This window comes from Rhinatrema bivittatum, chromosome 5 (assembly GCF_901001135.1).
Source record: "Rhinatrema bivittatum chromosome 5, aRhiBiv1.1, whole genome shotgun sequence".
In the NCBI taxonomy this organism is placed as follows: domain Eukaryota; kingdom Metazoa; phylum Chordata; class Amphibia; order Gymnophiona; family Rhinatrematidae; genus Rhinatrema; species Rhinatrema bivittatum.
Window position 1 is genome coordinate 30,813,480 of NC_042619.1, and position 25,667 is coordinate 30,839,146.

At 43.0% G+C, this 25,667-nt stretch overlaps 1 protein-coding gene across 2 annotated transcripts in view; it reads right to left on the minus strand.

Annotated features, from left to right (window-relative positions):
• Nucleotides 1–25,667, minus strand: part of NARS2 (asparaginyl-tRNA synthetase 2, mitochondrial) — a 116,823-nt gene that overhangs the window by 27,251 nt on the left and 63,905 nt on the right. For both annotated transcript variants that reach the window (XM_029602208.1, XM_029602207.1), the window contains 3 exons: nucleotides 14,582–14,714; nucleotides 8,524–8,622; nucleotides 6,947–6,984 (listed from right to left, as the gene is read on the minus strand). In XM_029602208.1, the coding sequence (XP_029458068.1) occupies nucleotides 6,947–6,984; nucleotides 8,524–8,622; nucleotides 14,582–14,714 (270 nt within the window). The remainder of the gene's footprint in view (nucleotides 1–6,946; nucleotides 6,985–8,523; nucleotides 8,623–14,581; nucleotides 14,715–25,667) is intronic.

The following is a 25,667-nucleotide window of genomic DNA, read 5'->3' on the forward strand; positions in this document are numbered from 1 at the left end:
AGCATTATTATTATTAGATTTATCCGCAGCATTTGATTTGGCAGATCGTCAGATATTGTTACGATGTTGTATGGTGTTAGGGACCTGTTGGGATGGCTTCACAGTGGATCCAATCATTTTTATCAAACAAGATGGCTGAAGTTTTTGTCAATGGGGAGGCGTCGTCGGCTATTAATGTAGATTGTGGGGTACCACAGGATTTACACCTTTATCCCCATTATTATTTAAATATTTTCTTAAGTCCCTGTAGAAGTTGTTAGATGAATTGGGACCGAAGTGATATTTATATGCAGATGATGTGCAAACTGTGATACCAATGGGGAGGAACAGAGTGAAGGCTGTGTTGGTTTTGAATTTAGCCTTGCCTAAGATTTCTGATTGGTTTATGGAGAATAAAAAAAAAAAGAGCTGTTAATGGTAGGTGGAGCGACATCTAAGATCCTGCTTGTACCTGTGAGGGCGAGCTCCGAGGCTGTAAAAGTGGAGGAGATGGTAAGGGATTTAGGGGTATTTTTAGATGCCTATTTTAGTTTAGGCCCTGTCTTTCAGGGTGTTTTGTACAGCAATCTGGAAACTGAAGCTGGTAAAGAGGCTGCATCCATATCTGAAGAAGCAAACGTTTATGATTGTTAACCATGTTATGGTTACATCCCATCCGGAGTATTACAATAACCTCTGCTCAGGCCTTCCTGAGAGACTCACGCATAGGCAGCAAGTGGTCCAAAACGGGGTGGGGCAAGGGTGGTTTCTGGATTTTCAAGGATAATCTTTATTTCTACAGAACTTTGAAAATTGTAAATTGATTTTAAGATACTGATGTTAACTCTTCATGTGGTGAGAGAACCATGCCCCAAATATTTGAAGGACAAGGTATATGTCAGGACAGCAAGTGAGATACAGCCAAGGTCAATTGTTGGTAATTCCATCATTTCGAAAAGTGAGAAAATTCCAGTGGAGTATGAGATCTTTCTCTATTGTGGTTCTCACACTTTGGAATCTACTAACATTCAGGCCGATACAGTAAAGTCCGCGGGAGAGAGGGCGAATGCCCGCTCTCCTGGCGCGCACACCGGCCACTCGCCCTCAGCATTTGCATGTTGAGGGCGCTATTAGGTTCGGCGGGTTGGACGCGCATTTTCCGCCCCTTAATGAATAAGGGGTAAGGGAAAACGCGCGTCCAACGACAGGCTAACAGTGCGCTCCGGAGTGCACTGTACTGTATCGGCCTGAATGGAAATTAGAGTGGAGAAGAACTAGTTAGCCTTCCATTGGAAAATTACAACTTGGCTGATAAAATCTGTATTGTTAGGGTGTGGTGGGCTGTGTTGGGCATTGTAGCGTGTGCCTGTAATTTTATCTTCAATGAGGGTGGAAATGGTGTTGATGATAAGATTGGTAAATGGGTAGTTTTTGGGGGTTGAAGTACTGGGCTTCTATGAGGCTGGAGTAGGCTGATGCAGTTTTTGTTGTTTATGTTTTTGATGGTTTATGATTTTATTGTGTATGTTTATTGGGTAATCCTGCAGGGTTGCGAATGCAATTAATAAGAATTTTTTAATAAATAAATAAAGTCCCTCTCAACTTGGTGGTCATTTGGCTACCTGGTAGAAATTAGAGTGGAGAAGAACTAGTTAGCCTTCCATTATCTATGACAGCCATTAATCAGCTGGCCAATGGATTCCTACCTCAGTGAGGACCCCACTTCAAAAGTCCCAGCTAAGAGCAGGCCAAAACTACAAAGAAAACAGGTCTAATCTCACAGCTGTCTTTCAAAACAAATACAGGCAGTGAAAGATCATTTTTTCCTACATATAAACCTTGTCATATAAAATAAACCTCTGATAAAGACTATGAAACTTTACTACGGCATCAGTTCCTGAATAACCAGCGCATTCATTGTAGCAATGCGGAGCAGGGCCAGGTGACATTGTGACTCTCTATCTGGCCTCAGTGGGGAAAGTCACAGACTGGGCAGCATCCGCTCACTGCTCCAAAGGGGGAACGGCAGCACCGAGTCAGAAGAACATGTTCTATGTACGGAACAGGCGTCAAAACAGAGGGGGCCGCAGGGGGCCACGGCACCCCCACATTTTTTGCAGACAACGGGAGAAGCCTCATTGGTGGCAGTGGGAGGGGCACATTATTCACTTTCCGCTGCTCACCATCCCCTCCCCTCAATGTTGCCGCGATTTTCTTCACTCAACATCCCTGCGCCTGAAGAATCAAAGCATCTCGGCCTTCCAGCGCGGGCTGCTTCCAGGTGCTGGAGCCTGAATGACGTCATCAGGCGCTGACAGCCAAGGGGGAAGGAGCAGTTCGCACCGCAAGGCCGCAATCCTCTGAATGTTTGAAGAGTGAGTGAGGGGGTTGTGGCGGCGGAAAGGAAATAATGCACTGGCCCCTCCTGTGATGAGCGAGGGGATTGCAGGTGAGAAGGTATAGGAGGGGGGAACAAGACTGCTGGGAAAGAGGGGGACTGGGAGGGAAGGGGGGGCTGTTGAAAAGATTGCTGGGAACTGGGGGCTGGAGAAAGTCTCCTGGGACGTGGGGGTTCTGAGAGGGTAGCCAAGGTTAGGGATGGATGGTATGAGAGCCAAAGAGCCTGTGTGTGTGTGTGTGTGTGTGTGTGTGTGTGTATGAGAACCAGAGAGTCTGTGTCTGTGTATGTGTGAGGGAGAGAGGTTATGTGTGTGAGATAGAGTCTGTGTGTGTATGTGTGAGTGAGAGAGAGGGTTATGCATGAGTCTGTAAGCGAGAAAGGGGCTGCGTGCGAGAGAGAAAGGGGGGGGTATGTATGAGAGAGAAAGAGAAGGAAGGTGTGAGAGAGAGCATGTGTGTATGTGAGAGAGGGAGGATGAAGTTTGTGTGACCTCCTCCTCCCAATGCATGAAAATCTCAGGGTGTCTGGAAATAAAAAAAAAACAAAAAACATCCCAGATGTGGAGAGCAGCAGATTTTTTAATCCTTATTTGTTTTATTATTGGATGTTATTTGATGTGTCTGCTGTTTTGAAGTATTATACTGGTGTTTTGGGAAATTTATAAACATTTTTATAAGATTTTAATTATTGGACGTTCTCTTCATTAGAAGTTTTGAAATATTTTTATTAGTGTGGTTTTACTATGATTGTTTTATTTTTCTTAATTTTGTTGTTCATTGGTCTTTCTGTGTTCTGTATGTGTGACCAAGATGAGGAATTCTGTTAGTGTATAGTTTCAGTAGGGGTCTATAGTTCTGTTTTTAATAGGTGTATTGATCTTCTTGGGCCTGTTGTAATATTTGCAATGCTGCTCTTTCCTGGGTAGGATTGTTGCTGTTTGAGGCCTGGGAGGTAGTGTTGTTTTGATACAGCAGATTTGTCTCTTGGAGTAAACTGTATGCTTGGCAGGCATGTGATAGTTTTTATTGGAGCTATATAAGTACTATTCAAATACTGAGCTATTGAGACAATGTAGACCATCTTTAGATGTCTCTGACCTGATATCTGAAGAAGGGGCCTATGTAGTTTTACAAGCTTTTGTACAATGTTCAGGTACATGTGCAGTAATAGCTATTCATTGTCTTGCATTTTTCTTATTTCCAATTTGTTTATGACAATAGTGTACTATTTAAAAAATCTGCTTGCAGACATAATAATATATTTTTCTGTGTGTTTAGATTTAAAAATTATATATGGGGGTGCTAAAGGAAGTATCCACACCGGGTGCCTATCACTGCCCCCCTGTCCCCTTCAGAGCCCCACAACTCTCTGCCATCTCCACTATTTTTTTTGCTCTCTCCCCTTCAGTCTCCCTGCTCCCACCCCTCTCCTGTTGCTCTCTCTCTCCCTCCTACCCACCTCCCATAAGAAAAATGACAAAAGGTTCAACGGCCCCAGTGTAACACCATATTATGTGGGTGCTGCCGAGACTGTGTCACTTTTCTTGTGACGTGTGTTGTGTTACATAACATCCCTCCCTCCCCACAAGAACAATGACTGGGCTCTCCTTAGTCTAGGAGGAAATGCAGGTCTTCTTCTAGTGCTCCAGTGCTGCACTGCATGCAGAGTCTGGCTTCTTGAGCTTATCATTCTAGTTTTTGTCTGTATATTTCTCTCTTTTATTTGTGATCACTTATTTTGTATTTCTTGAGGGTCATTTTGCATGTGTGACTAAGGTGAGGTATTCTGCTAGCGTGTAGTTTCTGTGCAGGGATCTGTAGTGGTCTTCATTGTGTTTTCCCCAACAGGAAGTTTATTGGTGTTCTAGGGCCCGCTGTAATATTTGCAGTACTGCCAAATCCCAGGTAGAGTTGCTGCTTCCAGAATCTTGTGAATTAATACTGCTGTAATATGGCAGGTTTGCTACATATGTGCAGAGTTTGCTTTCTTTTCCCCCTAGGATTTTGTATTATTTCTCAACGTGCCTGGCAGTGCAAGAAATTTGTGTTTCTGTTTCTTTAGATGACACCAGAATTTCTTTGTATGGTGAGGTGTAGGGGAAAAGATCCTGCTCTGCCGCCTCTATTAGAGGGTTTTGTGTGTGTGTGTATGATGGGGGGTGGACTATGATGACAAATAGTTACTTAGTACTGACATTTCTATTAGTAATGCTGTTTTTTGTCATTTTCTCCTTTACAATTACGCCTGGTTTTCTAGCATCAAGCATTTAATCGGTCTGGGAATGAATAATTATACTCTCTGATTAATGCAAGGAATATACACAAGATACAGGAACTAACAGCAAATGTATGGTAAAAACCTGGACGTGAGAATGTGGGCAGAGCTTGGTTGGCGTTCCGCTGCCCCTGATGTGTGGGCTCATCTGGGACGACACAGGTACGTAACGCCATGATGGCTCTTGCACCTCGCTTCCCTCTCCACATTTCTGGCTTTTAGTTCCTTGCTGGGACTTTGCTGAAGGGAATGAATCGCCCTTAGTACAATCCTCACTATACTTTTCTTCCAATAAGTTTGAGATGCCTTTCCCGGCTCTTGTGTTTGAAACTCTAGTGAAATGCCTTTCAAGCTGGCCCGTGGAACAGTTGAGAGAGAATGGGTTGGGCCTACTGCGAGATGAGATCAGAACGCAAAAAGAAAAGAGAAAAAAAAACAAAATCAGCAGGGGTGGGGGAAATAATACTTAGAAAAAAAAAATAGCCTGAAGGCGCTTTTGTAAAATCTGCTCACACAAAAACAACATTCCAGGCATGAAGGCAGTTATGTTTCTTATTAATCTGATGGAGCACTGTCTTAATCCTCACAACAGAAAATATTTGCTTTCAATAAAAGCTCAGTCCCTGTCTTTTAAATTTCTTTTATTACGTCTTTCTCGCGTCTCTTTGTTGTGACTTTTTGATGTGAGCACAGTATATGCGTGTGGGAGGAATGGGCAACCGAGCAAGTAGAAGTCATGAGAAGCCTGAAAACGTGAAACATATGCAGACAGCTACAAAAAAAAACAAAACAAAAAAAACAAAAAACCCCAACGATAATTACCGTCCCCACCAACCCCCCCAAAAAAATGCAAAAGGGGCTGGTGCAGTGTCAGTCGATCGGCACGTTTCATGCCTAGAACCAGGATTGGAAATCTAATTGCTCATGTCAGCGTGCACCGTGAAAGCAGGGGAGTGTTTGTAACAGAACACATCAAGTCTAGTGAAGCTGCCCTGAGAAAAGTTTATGGAGAAGTTAAGCACATCTGCAACGCTTGTAAGTTTAGAAAAGGATATTAGTTGTACAAGTGTGTACTATATCAGATATAAAACAGTGTCCCAGTGAAGAAAACCTTTGTGATAAATTAAACTGTTAAAACTAATGGCCCAGCGGCCTTTGGGATGACACAGACACAGTGTGTTCCTATCTCTGGGAGAGGGCTCAGCCCCCTACGGCTCTGACCCTAATATCTGCCAGTTAACCACAGGGCAACACGATGACAGGAAGTCTGAAAGGGACTATATCTTGTGGGGCTTTTGGATCAGCAGTTTTCCCTCTTGTTCCTTTTAAGGTTCCAGCTCAATCAGAACCAGTCTACATACTGGATAACAGAGCCTAAATTCTCAATCACCCATGAGAGACTTCCCTTGTTATTATATGTCCAGTCCTCAGCAGGGAATCACAAACTGTGGCTCCCCCTTCCCGGAATCTGGCTATTGTGGACCCCCCTCAGTCTGATCACCGAGTGTTAACCATCAACCAATGGCCAAGAGTCCCTTCCCCTCCGAAGCTGTGCACAGACACAGACTCTGCAACATCGCCAGCCGAACCAATGAGCAAAAGCCGGGCCTGGGAATCGAAACCAGGTTTTTCACGTAGTGATGCACAGTGCTTGCTACTGGACCCAAAAAAACACAAAGGAAGGCGATCTATAAAAGCCGTCAGGATGAAAAAAAGAATAGATGCCAATAGTCTTATATATTTCCTTTATTGAAGTGGAGACACAAGGGTAGCCCGACTCTGGCCGAGTTTCGCCGTCTGAAAACGGCTGCCTCAGGGGCTTACATATATTCTCTTGAGTTCCCAATTTAAATTCAAATAAATTGTGTATGGAGGATCATATAAACCACTATATGACCAACAACAATATTGTATCTTTTGAACGCATTCACGGAAGAATCTCCGCCCAAGTGGAGATTCTTCCGTGAATTCTTTTTTTCATCCAGTGCTTGCTACTGAGCTGTCGGGCTGGGCCCTGCATTAATTATTTTGACTCCCAAAAACATGGGAATATATATATATATATTTTTTTTCTTTTACATAGGCATATGGAATTATCTTTTGCTCAATAAGTTAAATTTAAGTGAACCCCAGCCTAGCAAGGTCTGAATTCAAGGCCTTGAAGAGATTTTGAACATTTTCATAACAAGGATACATGAAAAGAACTCTAGAAGGGAGAAATCCAAAATGTAACAGTATCTACTATGCAGGAACGGCAATTGGAACGGCAATTGGAGAAATAATTCCACTTACGTTACAAACTTATTCGTCAGCATGTGATCCAACTTGTCCTTTGATTAAAAGACAAAACAAAATGTCAACAACAGGCAGCTAAAGGTGGAAAGAGAATGCATTTAAAAGAAATGCCAGCGGCCTCCCCAATGCACCCGTGCATCCATGCACAGGACGCCAGTGAAGTGTCCATCTATGCAAGGTATGGTCAGAAAGCACTGCAGAGCTTCTACTGCAGCCCTTTACATATCACCAAATCCATCTACTCCTTTACAGCTACATAGGGGCTTTCCAGGATGCATTAATGGCCGTTATGCACTTGGACACAAACCATTTTGGGAGAACTTTCTCAAAACCTATAGAAATGCTTTTTATTTTTTTTTTTAAATTATAAGCAAATGGAGACCATGTGCAGAATGCACTTCCCAATGATTTGGCTCTTTCTCTAGTGCACCCAGTACGTACTGCCAGATATTTTCAGCAGATTCCAGAAGAGTTCGGTGCTTCTCTGCCCGAATCAAATACATGAGAACACTGCCAGTATTTCTCTCTACATAAGCAGAATTTGAAGGGAATAAGAATGTGGATCCCAGTAGCATGGGATCTTCTTAGTGTTTGGGTACTTGCCAGGTTCTTATGGCCTGGTTTGGCCTCTGTTGGAAACAGGATGCTGGGCTTGATGGACCCTTGGTCTGACCCAGCATGGCAATTTCTTATGTTCTTAAGGAAACAGGGTTAGGGGAGGGGAACCCTGGACAGCAGCCCATGTTGCTTTGCCTCTGGCCAAGAAAGTGTCCGCTACTCGTCAGAACAGGGGTTCTTAACCTGGTTCTCAAGGGCCACGGGCCAGTCGGGTTTTCAGGATATTATTTAAAATACTTCTATATCGCCTTCTCGATCGAAAAGGGCATCCAAAGTGGTTCACAAATAAACAAAAATTACAATATAAATAACATGAAACCCTCCAATAACAAAAGTACATGTAAACTAAAATCAAACTCTATCCATACCAACCCAAAATAAAATCTAAATAAAACAAACAAAAGCAAAAGCAATACAATAAAAGAAAGCAAACACAACACAACATAGAATGACTACATAAGAATCCACCGGCAGCATGACTATCATATTTAAGGGAAGAGCCTTTACCTTCTTTTAGAACGTGAGATAATTAAACTCATGCCTAATCACCACAGGCAGCTTGTTCCATAGTGTGGTCCTTGCCATTGCTGAGAACCCTGTACCATCTTAAAATAGGACACCTGAATTATATCCACAGTGAATCTGCATGAGATATATTTGCATGCTCTACATCCCCTGTATGCAGTTCTCTCTCATGCACGTTCACTGTGAAAACCCGTCTGGCCAAGTTGTGCCCCGAGTTTTGTGTTCAGAACCACAGCTTTGGAAGGTCATCACTGGAAATGCTCTAGGACCACCTTATGTAGCTTCCTGTACAGCACCACCTGGGCAGCACTCAGAGTAGTCAAGAGTCTTAAAGATAATTTTGAACTATGGTTTGATGCAGAAAGGACATTATGACCCCTGGGGCCAGTGGGAGCCACAGAATCACTTATCTTTACTACAAAATGCAATACCTTGTGGCCAGGGGAAAGATATTTATGGAAAAGTTCCACGTCATCGGAACATTTGGACAGGATGGTAGCAGTTGCTACCTTGAACAGGTCCTCCATCACCTATCAAAGAAAACATAAGAAGGGTAACAGGAACGGAAACCATTTTTGTTAAAAATTACCCCACCCCAAACAAACCTAAAATAGCAAAGTAATATAAATCGTATGGTAAAATGCAATCATGTTTTAATGATCTTTCAAAATTTTGATAACAAATAGCTGTACTGACCGTATATTTGCTATGAGCCACAATTTTTCAAAAGCCTTTGAAAATTGCTACAATAAATGCTACTGAATTGTCAATAGGGTTTTCTGTTTTGAAAATTGCAAATGTAACATACTATCATAGCATTTTCCTTTGAAAATTACTGTTTGAGGGGGAAACAGCACGACCTTCAAGCAGACCACTGACAGCTGAGAAGGTAAGTACTTGCACCAAGACGAGCATCCAGAATTTGAAACAAATCTAGGGGACACGGTGCAATGAAATCTTAGAAGCTGGCGGACCTCTGTCGTTGTGCCAGCGAGCCACAAGTTTCCAAACTGAGAAGGAAGCCTTGTTTGTAGAACCCTCTGTGGTCCTAAGACCTGCTGGCTGCGTAGCCTGAATAAGCAAGATTTTCCACTCAGACTCTAAGCCGGGGGGGGTGTAGCAATTCCAGTCCTCCATTGCTACAAGGGAGGAGTAATATTCAAATGCAACACATGAATATTCAGTGAGGCTATCTTGCGGCACAACCAGAGCGGACTACCTCTGCTCTAAAAGCCATCAACTTTGGAGAATTCAGAACCAGATGTGGGTCTGAGTCTTGCTGTAAGATATCTGATATCAGAAGGAGAGCTCCAATACAGAAAGCATGGAGGTTGATATTAAAAAAAAAAAAAGCTGAATTCCTAATTTTAGGCACCTAAGTTAGGACCTATTTTCTGCTAAATTTGGGATCCTAAATTTTCTGCTGAAAATTCACCTAAATTTAAAAACCTAAACTCAGGAGAATACATGTAATACTTTTGTTCATCTTGATTTAGGATCCTAAATTTTGTGCCTAGATCTAAAAATCAATGCTAAGTTCCTAGCTTTGTTTCCCTGACCTAACTCTGCCCCTGAAGCCACTCATTTTTTAGGTTCTTAAATTTAGGAGCCCACATGGGGTACTATAACTGTTGTTGGTTGTAAAATAAACACAAATACTGGTAGCTTAAAGAAAGATCTTTAAAGTATGGGATATCCCTGTAGTACCTGAATGTAATCTGCTTTGAAGTGCCGAAAAGCGAATAGATAAATAAATCCCAGGAGAGTGACTGATTACCAGCAAAGCAATTCAAAAGCAGTCTCAGAGAACACTGCTGATACAATAGATTAAAAAGGTCATCATCTCTAATTTATACATCAATGAGTTAGTTTGTTTGCATAACATTTTCTTACTTGGTTGGCATTATATTTGTATCTCATGTATGCTGAGAGTGAATTCTTGTAAGTCATGTGATTTCTTGCCGGTATTTTAGTATTTATTTTATAGCTAACAACAGTTTTGGCATGAAAGTTAAGGCTGACCTTTGACATACTTTTGATTTTGGCATACATTTTAATATTTCAGCAACCTTGGATAGCTTTTACAAGTCTGATCAGTGCAATTTCACAGTGCAGAAATAATAGCTTCATAGGAAAACCTTTTCAAAGCAACCCTACATGGGTCAGAGGCCACAGCGGCCATTTGCTGCTGTGTCGGGGATTGCGCACCGGCATTTGGCCAGCGCGCGCAACTTACTTCAGCCCCACAGCTGAAGTAAGATTTGGAATAAAAGAAAAAAAAAGAAAAAGATAGGAGGGAAAGGGCAGGGGGAAGGGAAGGTGGGTGGGAGGGAACGGGGTAAGGCAGCGCAGCTCGACGTGGGCTCGGCGTACGCAAGGTGCACAATTGTTCACCCCCTTACACGCGCCGACCCCTGATTTTAACATGCGCGCGCATGTTATAAAATCGCGTGTCCATGTGTGCGCGCCGGGTAGCGCGCACACATGGACACGCTCACGCATCTTTTAAAATCTACCCCAATATGTCTTACTAGAAAATTGGTTCTTACCTGCTAATTTTTGTTCCTGTAGTACCACACAGTCTGGACTGATCCGGGTACGTACAGGGAAAGCTTCATAACCTACCAATGGAAGTTAACCATGATATCACTTAGTGGTGTGTGGTAACGTTTATAGCAGGGGATTCAGTCTCACCTCCCTCCCCCCCCCCACCACCAGTCTTGCTCGTTCAGTTCCCTATCCCCTCCCACACCCCTCCCCCCCAGGTTTCCTGCAGTTGCCCTCCCTCAACCCCATCTCCCCAAGACACAGAAGATATTTGGAACCCATACGGCATGTATTGGGTGTGGGTTTAGCCCTCAGAAAGGCATAAATAAGGAATTACAATATAGTAATCCTCCCATACCAAAACAGTACTCAAGCAACAACAACAACAACCCTACCTGTGAAAAAGCAACACTGCAAATATCACATCAGGCCCTAAACACCAATGAACCTCCTTACTGGGAAAACAGAACATGTCAGGCTCCCTAAAAATATCTGTAAAATAAAAACACATATATCTAAAAATATTTTACAAAAGCTTTTAAAACTACATAGAACCCTTCTTCAGATGTCAGATCAGAGATATTAACAAGACAGGTCCTATATTGTCTCAATAGCACACATACAGTATTTTTGGATAATACTTAAACACAATCCAATAAAAGTTATCACAGTCTGGCAAGACTACAGTTTACCCCAAGAAACAAATCTGCCATATCGAAGCAATACTAACCCCCAGGACTCAAACAGTTACCACCATACCCAGGAAAGAGCAGCACTGCAAATATTACAATAGGCCCTAGAAAACCAATACACCTCCTATTAAAAACAGAACAAGCCAGACTGCTATAGACCCCTACTAAGAAACTACTCACTAGCAAGCTACTCAACCTCTCTGTGCTCAAACACCAATGCTTAAGCTCTTTGAGGAAGGGACCTTGCACTCAAATGACTTACCTTATTGTGTGTAGAGTGTCAATTACAAAAAGCAGAAAATAAAATGGCTGACAAAAAGAGCAGTGTGATGACTTCAATACCATCATAGGAACAGACACTTAATAGACGCTAGTCTGACAAGGCAGTCTCAACATCCTCCGACGAGAAGACAATTTACTCTACCTATATACTAAGGGGTAGATTTTAAAAAGCCTACGCACGCCGGGCCTATTTTAGAAAGGCCCGGCGACGCACGTAAAGCCCCGGGACACGCGTACGTCCCGGGGCTTCAAAAAAGGGGCGGGGCGGTATCAGAGGCTCCCAGTACGGTGGCCATTTGTTGCTGTGCCTGGGAATTGTGTGCTGGCAGGCGCAACAGGTAAAACAAAGGTCGGGGGGGGGGGGGGGGGGGGGAGGTCTAGGGGAGGGCTAGGGGGCAGGAGGATTAGGGGAAGGGGAAGGAAGGTTAAGGTTAGGGGGTTGGGAAGTTCCCTCCCAGGCCGCTCCAAAATCGGAGCGGCCTGGGAGGGAATGAGGGAAGGCCGTGGGTGTCGGCGCGCGCAAGTTGTACAATTGTGCACCCCCTTGTGTGCGCCGACCTCAGATTTTAACATGCGCGCACCTACGCACGATTATAAAAATCGGGCTACTCTTTAGTTTGTCAATCTGGCCTACTACATCTTCCAGGTTCACAGTGATTTGGTTCAGTTCGTCTGACTCATCACCCCTGAAAACTATCTCCGGAATTGGTATCTCCCCAATATCCTCATTAGTAAACATGGAAGCAAAGAATTCATTTAGTTTTTCTGCAATGGCCTTATCTTTCCTAAGAGCCCCTTTAACCCCTCGCTCATCTAACAGTCCAACTGACTCCCTCACAGGTTTTCTGCTTCGGATATATTTTAAAAAGTTTTTATTATGAGTTTTTGCCTCTATGGCCAACTTCATCTCAAATTCTCTCTTCGCCTGTCTTATCAATGTTTTACACTTACCTTGACAATGCTTATGTTTTATCCTATTTTCTTCAGATGGATCCTTCTTCCAATTTTTTAAGGATTTTTTTTTGGCTAAAATAGCCTCTTTCACCTCTCCTTTTAAATATGCCGGTAATCATTTTACCTTCCTTCCACCTTTCTTAATGCATGTAATACATCTGGACTGTGCTTCTAGGATTGCATTTTTAAACAATGTCCAAGCCTGTTGAACACTTAACCTTTGCAGCTGCACCTTTCAGTTTTTTTCTATGTTCCTCATTTTATCAAAGTTTCCCTTTTGAAAGTTTAGTGTTAGAGCTGCAGATTTACTTATTGTCCCCCCTTCCAGTTATTAGTTTAAATTTGATCATGTTATGATCACTATTGCCAAGTGGTCCCACCAACTTTACCTCTCACCAAATCCTGCGTTCCACTAAGAATTAAATCTAAAATAGCTCCCTCTCTTGTTGGTTCCTAAACCAATTGCTCCATGAAGCAATCATTTATTATATCCAGGAACTTTATGTCTCTAGCAAGTCCTGATGTTACATTTCCTACAGAGGAACAGGCCAGTTCATTTCGGCTGAAATCACAGGGAGGTCAGAGCACAAATTAGGTCACTGTGCATTTTTAAAGCTGCCCTGCTATTGGTTAGTAGCCATAACCATATACAAATTTCTGTACCACAGAAGAAAACTAGACATCATTAAATGTTCACACATTGCCTTGCTTTTGTTAAAAGGACATTTCATAAGACAACATAAATTGCAGAGAAAGCACAAAAAGAAACTGATTTCTTCTTAGATAAAGATATTTAACCTTTGACTTCAGAACATAATTATATGCCAAAAATTCATTCATGAATGTCTTGTTAATATTTAATTGTGACATGACTAGACCTCAACTCTTTGCAAGAAAATAAAAAAAAATACTCTCACCAAACTGATACCTGAAAGGGAAGACCTGTATGGCCTTGACAGCTAAAATACATCATCATTTGATGTTTCTTAAGCTGGCTCAACAGAAGATGGAACAACCTGCAGAGAATCCAGCACTCTCTGGAGCCACCAGAATTCTGCACTCTTGGCAGTCCAAATTATTCTCTAGTCGACTTTTAAAGGGGGACTTCAGCAGCCTCGTGCAAAAAAGTAGACCGATTTCTCTAAGCATATTGGTTTCGCTTCAGATGTATTTTCCAGTAGCTAAAAATATGGGCTTCAACTTAAACTTCTCTTTTCAAGGAAATGAAAGCCACAATGCTGGGTAGAGAAAAGCCAACCATTCAGTAAACATTCTTTTCAAGTTTCAGCCAAACAGGTGATTGGGATCTTGCTGGTGTCACAAGCGCAAAGTACCATCTGCAGATTTCACTTGTACGAGAGGGCAGCTGAACAACTCGAGAATATGGTGCCATTTTGTTTCAGAATTTATTTTTGGTTTTCAAAGGTTATTTATCTATTATTCCATGATTAGCATATATTTGTACTCTTGCTATTCATTTTAAAATGTATATTCATAAAAAAACAAAAACCCTCCAAACAACAAAACACTTTGTGTCTGATTTTAAAAAGCATTTGCCTGCTTAGGGCCTGATTTTTTAAAGCATTTACACGCTTACAATTGGGTTTTACACATGTAAAAGCACTTTTCTCGAGTAAGTGGGCTTTTGAAAATTGCTACAATAATAGGTTACCATTTATGCGCATAGTTCCTTTGACAATTACCTCCACTGTGCACCGCCATGCTAGAGGCAAATTCAGTTCACAAGCCTGGCCTCTGCTCCTCGGGCTGACATCAATCGGCCAGGCTCACGTTGGCTCCAGGTGGAGCCGCAATATTAGAAGGCCTCTAGCCAAGAATCATCTTGTGCTAGAAGTGAGGAGGAAGAGGATTTTAAATGGAGAAGAACCCTGGATCGTGGTAAGTGAACGCGTCGCGCATGGCACCATCGCCCAACAGATGTCAGTTCCAATGAAGCTGAAAGGCCAAAGGAGCAAGAATAAACCGCTGAGCAAACCCCCTTCTCCCCCAATACCTGCATAATATCCTGGAGGCTCTCTGTGAAGGAAATTTCAGCTTCCACCATGTAAAACTCCGCGAGATGTCTACGACTCTGAGAGTTCTCAGCTCGAAATGTAGGGCCAAACGTAAACGCCCGCATGAAAGCACTACAACCCAAAAAGAAGACAAAAATGGAGAACATTCGGTTATGCATTCAAAAATCTACTTTTCTGACAGACCATGGTGGGATGGAAAAATCCGCAACCTTCGCAGGTTGTGAACCAACACAAGAACAATCCAACTATGCTGAGTTAACAAGAGCTTTCGAGACCAAACAGGTCCATGTTTTAGACTGAAAGAATTATAATGTATGTTAAATGTATCAGTGGGTCAATAACTCTTTTCTTTGTGAAGTACAAATTGCACATTTTTCAAAGAGGAACAAATCCAAGTCTGTCAGAGGAAGAGGTAGGAGCAAGCTCATGCGTGGTCAAAAATTGGGGATCTTCAAAGAAAGATTCATCCCGTCTACAGAAGTCCCTGCTATTAGTAGATTAATTAAAGGGTAAGATGCACATTAAGGGGTAGTTTTCAAAAGATACTTCGTGTAAAACAGTGTTTCACGTGCAAAGGTGAACTTTTATAAAATCGCACATTCAACATGCGAGTAAACGTACGTATGCATGGCCTGTTCGTGTGTAAATTTATCTGAACCAAGCGGAGGCACTCCCAGGGACTGGGCTGGAGACGGGTTTGGATTTACCCACATAATTTATAAAATTTGCCAATATGTAACGTATCTTTTCAGGAAAAGCACAACTTATCTGGGGTAGTTTTGGTGGGATAATATTCAAAAGTGGACTTATGTGCGCAAGTCTTCTTTGAAACTGGTGTGACTTACGCACGTTTGTTGACTTCCTTATGCGGCCTATTTGAAAATTACCCTTCTGGGGGCAATTTTGAAAACTGGCCACCTCGTTGCAAAGTGTACTGTGATGTGCATACTTTCACCTTGAAAACTGCTCCCATGGGTGCTTTCTGAATGGAAAATAACACACATGCAGATTTGAAAATACAATCTACACATATTTTCCTTCTCTGCCCCAAACCCGCCCCTGGGAACGTCTCCTCCTATGGTGAGCAGGTGTGCTGTGGAACCTCAGGGTTTGTTTCTTTGGTTTTTTTTTCAGCTGGATTAAGGGGAAGTGGGTAATTTTCAGACAGCCCCTTCGCCCGGGTAAATCGCTTTTGGAAATTGCTGTCCTCATTGGTTTTGTCCTCTCAATTTTTTTTTTTTTTTGTGTTTCAGTACAGAGAAACCAAGGCAATACAGAAAAGCTTAAAAAGGCTCAGAAGACTCGAAAATAAAATGGCAGTGTTTGACCTGACCAGGAAACACATTTAACAACTATACGGCACAGTGACGCAAGAAGGAATCATTTCAATGCTTCTCGATTCCCTCATTGGCGCAATGACCCATGCCTTCCTACACTACATAATTGCCACTTAGTGGTGCGGGGGGGGGGGGGGGATGGGGGCAATAATAGGGCTTCAAGAGACCTTCTGGAAGCAAGAGGATGAGATAGGCAGGTTTAGGGGAGAAACCAACAGAACCTCATAACCCAAGAGAGCAGTGTGTATTTGAGCGTAAGAAATCTCAATAATCCCTTCAGTGTTCTTCTCTTTCCAGAATCTCCTGCTAACTGGGCATTCCTACCGTGCCATCAAGAACATCCAGATAAGTCTTAGTCCAGCTCATGTTGCTAAAAATGATATTGTAATTTTGCTGAATATACATAGATATTCACACACCCCCCTTAAAAGGGGGAGGAGAGGCTCTTACCGCCTCTCACTGGGCTGAATAGTGAGTGCCCATGCTCAGAAATTAGTTATTCACTGCGTTCTGGAGTGAACAGGACCCTCCCTCCACCACCACCACCACCGCTCCCCGTCAGTGAGTTCTGAAAGGAGACAGGGAAAGAACCGGTGCCCGTCCAAAGGTCACTGACAGGGAAGGGATCGAGTTCTGAACGGGGATCGGGCTGTTCACCCCCAAAAGTGCAGGGAGTAAAGGAATGCTACGCGCCGGCCCTCGTCAGCCGTGCTGGCACTTAAGCATCCAGCCCCGCTCAGAGGCAGTCCTAGGAAAACAAATTCTGGCTGGATTAGCTGGACGATGCTGAATGCCGGGATTTATCCGGCTAACTCTCCTCTGGCCGCCCGGCCTGCCCCTGATTTATCCAGGTTCTTAGCCAGATTCAGTCAAGGGCGGTCAGACCAGCGGGAAACTCAAAGCCCTTTGAATAAAATAAACTGGTAATGTGCCAAATACACGGGGGATCATATCTGCGAGAGGATGGCAGAGTCAGTCGGGGCTCCCAAGCAGTGGTGTGAACTCTGGCGCAGAGTTATTTGGGATTAGTCGCTGTTTATTACCTTAATTGTGGTGCTCATGCCCTTTTTAGGCTACCTACTTGCCCAATAGCCGACAGGATGCCGCGGGTTGAGTATGTTTCAATTTGTGTCCTAGGACTTCTTCTGAATCACAGTTTGAAACACTAAGCTCTAGATCACGTCTACACCCAACAAACTCTCTTGACTGAGACGTGAACAAGTACCACTTTTTTTTTTTTTTGGTTGCTTTTCAGCTGAGCAGGGGGTGGGGAAAGGTCTCCAAATGAAAACTTTCAGCTGGCAGCAGTGCGTTGTATATGGACCACATAGTGAGAAGGAACAAGCACCATGAGAAACCACAGGAGAAACTTAAGAAGAATTTAAACATTTATCTTAGCTTCAAATCTCTTAAAACAACACAATATGAGCAGCTTTGGAGCTTAAAATTCACTCTCGTCGATTGCCATTAAACATCAACACACTGTAACGAACTAAGCATTATAAACAGGGAACAACAAACATGACCACTGGCGATTCCCTAAAGCCTGTACATGGCCAATGCCAACAAGGCCTTTGCCCTCCTCACGGCCCCCTGAGCTGAATAGACTACAAAAGTGCCCTTCTTCCCCGAGACCCTGCCCATAAGCTGGCACTGCAGAACAGGTCGGGGATCCCATAAGGGGACTAGCACAGTCAAAGGCAAATTTTAAAAGTGTTGTGTGTGCAAAAAAAAGAATCCGTACGCGTGTAAACGGCTGCTACACACGTATCCCACATTTTATAAAAGCCACAAGCATGCACGTATATCCTCTTACGCTCACGAATACACGCGTGTAAAAAAAAAAAAAAAAAGGTGGTCTAGGGACATTCCAGGGCTCGCGTACACTGCTATTTTATAAAAGACATGCACGCGCATACATTTTCCAACTTATTCGTGTACTCTCCCACCTGCTAATCATCCAGCATAAGTGATAATAAACATGTTTATCGTGCAGTACTGACCGGGGGACAGGTATGGATAAACTGGGGGGGGGGGGGATTCAGGCTGAAGAACCAGGAGGGTCTCGGTGGCCTGGAGAAGGATTGGGCGAACCGGTGGACTAACTGGTACAACTGGTCGCCCTTCTCTGTGGAATTCCATTCCCACAGATCTCAGACTGGAACCTTGCCTCTTAACTTTCAGGAAAGGACTTAAGACTTGGTTATTCAAGCAAGCTTTCCCAGACACAATCTAATATCACGTCATAGATACAAACCAAGGACTTCAAATATTCAGCCATTAATCATGCCATTTTACATAGCATTTAATTTATTTGTATACCGTTCAACCGTTTATTCTTTCCTATCTCTTCCTTCTTATCCAAGTTCTGCTACCCTTGTTATTTGTAACTGCTCCTTCGATCACCACAGTTCTAGTTGATGTATTTAATGCACTCCCGTTTCATGTAAACCAGCAAGATATGTGCTCATGATTGCCGGTATATAAAAACCTTAAATAAATAAATAAATAAATAAATAAAAATTATAAAATTGGTCAAGTTACACGTGCAAATATCGACTTACTTTCGGGTGCAGATTATATGCGCGGATACATTTCTACTAGGTGGGTAAACCTTGCACTCTCAATGCATCATAAGTATTCGCACATAAGCCTACATATGTGTGCAAGCTGTGTAGCAAACATGTTTGCACTTTACAATAATATGTGCATACGTGAAACGTACATGTTCTAAAATACTACAGTAAAACTGTGAGTACCCACATAGAGTACATACGTACATGGGTGCGCGTGTGCATGTTTCAAAGATATCCTCCCGGGAATGACAGTACAAAACTGAACAAATGCATTGATCACGTACACAGAACATGTTATAGCTAGGGTTCAAAAACTTCCGCATCCTGGATAAAATGCACTTGTTTTGTATTCCTGTCTCACCCTCCCCGCTAATAAGTTTTTGGAGAGGATAAGTGCCGGGAGTGCATGGTTATTACGTTTCTTCTCTGGGGAGTGCTTACACCCCCAACTCCACTCCCATGTTGCCCTCTGTCCTCTCCTACTCCCTTCTCTTCTCCTTTCCCTCCTAGCCCGTCGCTCCCCTCCCCCAACCTCTGCACCCTGCAGCAGCCCTCTCTCCCCCATACCCCCATTAGAGCTGAAGATGCAGCAGCCTCCTCCTCCAGGACTGCCCTTCACTAGTGGGAAATATTCACTTGGCCCAGGTGAGCGGAGTTTTCAGACCCCGGTGATGGCAGATGAGTGAAAGGCTCATCCTGTCTGCCCCATTCACTCTTCTTACTGCCATGCTGCAGGTTCTAGTAAGTCTCTAACTTTACCATCACATCACCACCACTAAGGATCCGGAGCGCTCATCTCTGGCTTTCTTGAATTGTTATTGTTTTTGCTCCCACCATCTTCACTCGGAAGCCGTCCCATACATTAAACCACCTTTTTCTGAGAAATAAAATGCTTTCTTATGTTGCTGCTGAGTCTATGCCCTGCCAGCTGCATAGTCATGTATTTTATCCTTAGCACACACCTTTCCACCGATAGCTGAAAGTGAGTTACTTTCAGGCAGAGCAGGTAATTCCCTGTCCTCGCAGGGTTTACAATCTATGGGACTCGGTCACTTAAGTTGCAGAGGGAAAAATATCATAGGACTTAAAGGGACGAAACAGCCCCGGGAGTCTCCATCCCTAGGGGCGACTATAGTGTTTAAAAAAAAAAATTCATAAAAAATAAAAAGGTCCAATGCTGACTCTGCCTCCAATTCCCTAATCCCTTCCCTTCAAGTAAAAGATCTGGGCCCTGAGGCAAGATCCTTCCTCCCCCCACACCCTCCCATACCTTAGGCTCCAGACTTGGTGGCGGCCATTTTTTCATAATGGTGCCAGCTGGGCCCAGCCTTTGCCCCTATAATGTGTACATTAGCCCTCCTTTCACCCAGGGGAAGTTAGCTCAACAGCTGAAACTAAACTTCACATCTAGTAACACAGCTTGCAATTTTAGAGGCAAGGTGCGAGATTTGATTTACATAATTTAGGCTAGTAATGAGATAATTAATCATGCAAATGCGAGCTAGAAAGCTCATTTTAATATGCATGGTGCTGGCAGCAGAATAATGCAAGGTATATCAAATACCTCGTGTTACCCCTGTGTTAGGCGGTTTAACCGCACGGCAAATGGCCTAAAGCGACTCCATGAACGAGCCCCCCCGAGTGTGTGCCCGAGACAACAGAGAGTGAAGTGGCTTGCCCAAGGTCAGAAGGGGTTGTCAGGGGGAGAAGTGGGATTTCAACTCTGGCTTTCCTGGTTCTCAATCTGCTGTTCTAACCGTAGGCCACTCATCCACCTCTTTCAAGAAAGTCTTCTCTGCTGAAAAATGTGAGACTTGTGAATTATTATTCATTCCTTGGAAGCTCTTGACGCTCTCTTATTATATCCCCGTTCTTCCAGGGTGCGCACATTAAGCTCAGTGAAGTCTCGTGTTATAGGGCTTTATGGGGCAGGCTTTGCACCATATCGGCAACCTTCCTCTGGAGAGCTTCTTCTTGGTCTACATCGCTGTGGACATGCGGCCCATGGCACCCGACGCAGTACTTTAGGACCAGATCCCACCTACTACTGGTACGGGGGCATTACCACCTCTGGTTTCCCCCCTCTTAGAATTCCACTACCTTTATTGCACTGCAGGGCAGCCTTGATGTCAGCAGACAGATCACCCCCCACCTCCCCACTTCTGTTTGATGCTCCTTAGTATCTTCTCTCTCCCATCAGGTATCTGCACTCCAAGGACGTAACTTCACTTTGTTTTGTTTTTTTTTTGCATTAAATCCTATTTGCCAAACGCTTAATGAAGGGCTACTTCCCATATTATCAAAGGATGCATCTGACTTTGTCTACAAGAAAAAATCCTCTCTGTCTATATCCAGATAAATCACTAACAGACTAAATTCTGGTACACTAGGCCGAAAGTTGAAATGCTTTTTTTTTTTTTTTAAATCTAGTTGAGACAAAGGAAATTGGTTCTGAATATTGATTTCTGCTATTTATTTATACAATTTATTAGCCGTTTATCAACTTTTCTAAGCGGTTTCCATATAAAACATCTATAAATATAACAAATACAGGCTGCATATACATTAACATAACATTTTTAAAATAAATCTTTGCTGATATTACTTGCAACCTCTGGTCCGTAGACTTTATCCGTTTTGGAATCTTAACCTGGTTCTTCGAGTATTGTTTGGACCTCCTTTTGAACCATTAAGAAGGGCTTAAATGGAAATATCCACAAAATCTTTGATGCTCGATGTGCAATACTGATATTATTCTGCAAGGAAGCCCCTGTCATCTTACGGCATCACCTTAATTCAGCCGACTTGCCCATCAGGTTCCATCGCATAAACAAAATGCTGTGCCCACAAGCCAAGAAAAACTTCACACTAGAAAATGATTTCCTTCTAGTTCTAAGCTTAACATGTGCCGAGGGATCTTGCTCTTTCCTTGCGTTGATCCAATACTATGCAAAGTGTAAAAGAGGGCTACAGTTCATTACGCAGCTTTATGACATTCAGCAATGCATTTACAAAGAAGCTCCACGTCTACCGAGGGCCATCACTTTATAATAAAAAGCTATTTTCAGAACATAGTTCAGCTCTAAACACTTGAGGAGGGCGGAGCTGCTCGATTTGGCCAGCAAAAAAGTGTCGCGTGAGGGTCTACACTCTACACTCAAAAAACACTGATTGCACCCACAAATTCCAGGGGAAATCATGAAACAGCAAAGAAAAACTGAGCTCTCATTTTTCATAGCAAAAATTATGAACATTAGTTCAACAGTCTCCTAAGTTTCAGACATACCCCAGGCTGGCTGGGTGCATTGCCTCTTGTAGTGCGTTTCTGTGACTTTCTCCCTGAAGGCATTTTTCTACTAAATTTTTTCTATTTTTAAAAACAAAATGCTGTATAATTGGTTTTTTTTTTTTGTTTTTTAATTTTCTGCCTTTCGTGACTGGTCAAATATTTCAAAGCAGATTACATTCAAGTACTGTGGTTATTTCCCTGTCCCCAGAGGGCGTACAATTTAAGGCCTACATTTACTATGCCATGTTATGATAACAACACACGATAAACAGCATTTAAAGAGCAGTAAACGCTGTTTATTGCACAATATCACCATATCATGGCAATAAAGAAATGAAATGAAACACAGATACACAGAAATGACGGCAGAAAAGGACCAAATGATCAATCCAGTCTGTCCAGCAAACTTATGGTAGTATCTGCCGCGCCATCCAAGTCACCCCCCATACTTAGTTTCCCAGACCGTCAAATGTAAGGACCCTTGTTGGTTGCTGTTTGAGTCCAATTCCCCGATACCTCTTGCCATTGAAGCAGAGAGCAATGTTGGAGTTGCATCAAAAGTATCAGGCTTATTGGTTAAGCATAGTAACAGCCACATCAGCAGGTAACCGCCATGCTTATTTGTTTTCCCAGGCCATAAAATTCAATGTCCTTGTTAGTTGCTGTCTGAATCTAATTCCTCTTTTCCCTCTGCTGTTGAAGCAGAGAGCAATGATGGAGTTGCATCATCAGTATGAAAGCTTATTGGTTAAGAGCAGTAACCGGCAGAGCAGCAGGTTACCCCCATGCACTCTTTTCTTCATTCCCATCCTCTAGCCTTTAGGGATCCACAGTGTTTATCCCATGCCTCTTTAAAATCTTTCACTGTTTTTGTCTTCACCACTTCCTCCGGAAAGGCATTCAAGGCATCCATCACCTCTCTGTGAAGAAATATTTCCAGAAGGTTCTGAGTTGTTCTCCCTGGAGTTTCATTTTGTGACATCTAGCTCTGATTTCTTTCCAATGGAAAAGGTTTGTTGTTGATTGTGCATCATTAAAACCTTTGAGGTATCTGAAGGTCTGTATCATATCTCCCCTGCACCTCCTTTCCTCTAGGATATACATATTTAGGTCCTTCAACCTCTCTTCATAAGTCATTTGATGGAGACTACCCATTATTTTGGTCGCCCTTCTCTGGACCACCTCCATCCTGACTATATCACTTTTGAGATACGGTCTCCAGAACTGAATACAGTACTCCAGGTGAGGCCTCACCAAGGACCTGTACAAGGGGATTCTCACCTCCATTTTCTTACTGGTTATTCCTCTCTTTATGCAGCCCAGCATTCTTCTGACTTTAGCTGTTGCCTTGTCACATTGCTTTGCCATCTTCAGATCCCCAGACACTTATCACCCCAAGGACCCTCTTTTGCTCCGTGCACAACAGCCCTTCACCCCCGATCACATACAGCTCTTTTGGATTACCGCACCCCAGATGCAGGACTCTGCACTTCTTGGCATTGAATCCCAGCTGCCATATCTTCAACCACTGTTCAAGCTTCCTTAAATTACATCTCATTCTCTCTACTCCTTCCAGCATGTCCATTCTATTGCAGATCTTAGTATCATCCGCAAATAGGCAAACTTTACCTTCTACCCCTTCCGCAATGTCGTTAACAAAGATATTGAACAGGACCGGTCCCAACACCGATCCTTGTGGCACTCCGCTTAACACTGTTCTTTTTTCAATGTAGGTACTATTTATCATTATTTATTTTATTTATTTTTAACTTTTTTATACCGACGTTCGTGTATAAAATACAAATCACACCGGTTTACAATGAAACTGAAAGTTGCATGGTAGCGTTACAAGGAACGAGGGAATATATTTAACAAGGGAATACATATAACTGGGATACAGGAATTTGAACTTCAAAATGCAAATTGGGATACAACATGGGAGAGAATAAAATTACTCGATAGATACGTGATGAGCACAATAATAAATATCAGTCCAGAAGAAGTAAATGGGCGGAAGCGAAACTTCCAGGTACTAATAAATCTAAGATAAGAGTCCAAATCTGAATGAATTCTTAGACTGCTGTCTTCTATCCTTCAACCAGTTTGTAATCCACACCACCACTTTGGCGCTCACTACCAAGCTTCTCATTTTATTCACAATTCTCCCATGCGGGCCCGTATCAAAGGTTTTGCTGAAATCCAAGTAGATCATATTGAGCACTCTTTCTCAATCAAATCAAAAAAATCTATCAGATTTGTCTGACAGAACCTTCCCCTAGTGAATCCATAGAGCCTCAGGTCCAGCAATTCTCCCGACTGTAGATAGTTCATTATCCTTTCCTTCAGCAGAGACTCCATTTTCCCACCAGTGAGGTGAGGCTAACCGGCCTGTAGCTTCCAGCATCCTTTCTGCTACCATTCTTGTAGAGCAGGACCATCACAGCTCTTCTCCAATCACTCGGCACCACTCCTGTTTCCAGGGATCTATTGAACAGGTCCTTCAGCGGACCCGCCAGCACATCACTGAGCTCCTTCAGTATCCTGGGATGAATCTCATCTGGCCCAATGGGGGTCTTTCTTTAGTGAACACCGAACGGAAGTATTTATTTAATATTTCCGCTATTTCTTCATCTCTCTCTACACAGTGCTCCTAGTCACCTTTCCATTTTACCATACCACTTTGGGTCTCCCTTCATTCTCTGATATATATAAAAAATGTTTTGTTTCCTCTTTTCACCTCTTTGGCAGTTCTTTCTTCTGCTTGACTTTTTGCTTTCCTGATTTCTTTCTTCGACTCCCTCATTTTTAACAGATATCCTTGTGTTCCTTTTTTTGAGATTCTTTATACTTCTCGAATGCCTTAATTTTTTCAGCCAGCTCCTTAGCGAACCAGATGAGTTTCTTTTTCCTCTTACTCTTCTTTACTTTCCTAACATATAGATTTATTGCCTTTGTAATAGCTCCTTTTAATTTGGCCCACTGTTGTTCCACCTCACCCATTTCTCCCAATCTTCCAGTTCTTCCCCCAGGTACATCCCCATTTTGACAAAATCCGTATCGGCGAAATTCAAAACCTGGGTCTGTGTGTGACTTCTCTGTATCCTATTTGCAATATCGAACCACCCGTCTGATGATCACTGGTGTTCAGATGAACCCCTACCCGAACATCAGAGACATTATCCCCATTAGTGAGCACTAGACTGAAGATCACACCCTCCCTTGTGGATTTACCATTTGAGTAGAGCACCTTGAAAGGCATCCACTCTCTCTCTCTCTACAATATTTTCTAAGATTTCCTCCCCTTACGGAAATTAGCTGCTTTACATGCATAAAATTGCCTAATGTATGCAAAGCAGCTTATGCGTAGGCAATTAAATGCAAATATTATAACATGGCTGACTTTGAAAAAATTCAGCCAGATTTTTTTTTATTGCATCTCAGGGAAGTGTAGTTATTTTTACTGAGGGACATCGGGATGCTAAGGCACATCCCGATATCCCTGGGAGGCCTGTTAAAGACAAAGGCATCCAAATAACTAAACCCTCCAAAATGTCCCTCGGAGGTTTGGGTAGGCCCCTTTGCCCCCAAAGGAGCAAAGGCTGGTCAACACCATTTTGGAAAATGGTGTCAACCAGGCCCGGAAATAGGGGACGCGCCAGGCCCCCTTGTAACACCACTGAGATTAGCTCACTTTGAACTTACAGTATTTTGAGATAAAGGAGGGGGAGGGGGCTTATCCTAGACCACCAGGGCCTTATTTGGAAAGGGGGTCTGGGGAGGGAGGGTTGTGGCGGCATTGGGGAACCATATTACTGGAGGTTCTTTGGTTGCAACATGGGGGGGTTGGGTAGGGGGGCAGAGC